A 670-nucleotide genomic window follows, 5' to 3' on the forward strand; every position below is an offset into this window, starting at 1 on the left:
ATATATGCCTGAGCATTTCTAAGCACTACCTTTCTCTTCCCTTTTCATAGTTTGTTGCCAAGAATGAGTGGATTTCTCCCTCCTATCCATGATGCCTTAGAATGCTTTTTGGCCTGCCACATGTTTTCCTAGAACTTATTTGAGTTAATTTGAGAATTATATATGAGAGAAATATATAAGAGAAACCATTTGCTGTGTTGTAAATATCATAAAAGAAAGGTTGTGTTAAGGCAGTATGAAGACTGAATTGATTTGAGATTTATTTAGGGTTGCTGTATGCTCTTGATAATTTTTTCTTGGAACTGAACTTTTATTAGCAAAAGGAGCCTTTTAAATTAGCTGAAAATGTTTTTGATATAATTTCAGTTTATGTTGTCATTTTCAGCTGCTCATTTTGTGTGTGTGTTTACATGTTGTTGTGTCTGTACGTTTTTATTTCTGATAAGGTGGTGCCACAAAATAATCATTATACTTACCTTTTCAGGCCTAGAACACATGCACCGGCGATTCATTGTATATCGAGACCTTAAACCAGCAAACATACTTTTAGATGAACATGGGCACGTAAGGATATCAGATCTGGGGCTGGCTTGTGATTTCTCTAAAAAGAAGCCACATGCATCTGTGTAAGTAGCTCATGTAACTTTTAAAAATTATTGGGAATCATAAA

The 670-nt window shown here is 34.5% G+C and overlaps 1 protein-coding gene across 1 annotated transcript in view; it reads left to right on the plus strand.

Annotated features, from left to right (window-relative positions):
- The window catches only part of LOC119587090 (G protein-coupled receptor kinase 1-like), a gene marked incomplete at its 5' end in the record, with an annotated part of 148,076 nt that overhangs the window by 140,991 nt on the left and 6,415 nt on the right, over positions 1–670 (plus strand). The window contains 1 exon segment of the mRNA XM_037935840.1: positions 485–626. Within this exon segment, the coding sequence (XP_037791768.1) occupies positions 485–626 (142 nt within the window).

Source organism: Penaeus monodon, chromosome 22 (genome assembly GCF_015228065.2).
Source record: "Penaeus monodon isolate SGIC_2016 chromosome 22, NSTDA_Pmon_1, whole genome shotgun sequence".
In the NCBI taxonomy this organism is placed as follows: domain Eukaryota; kingdom Metazoa; phylum Arthropoda; class Malacostraca; order Decapoda; family Penaeidae; genus Penaeus; species Penaeus monodon.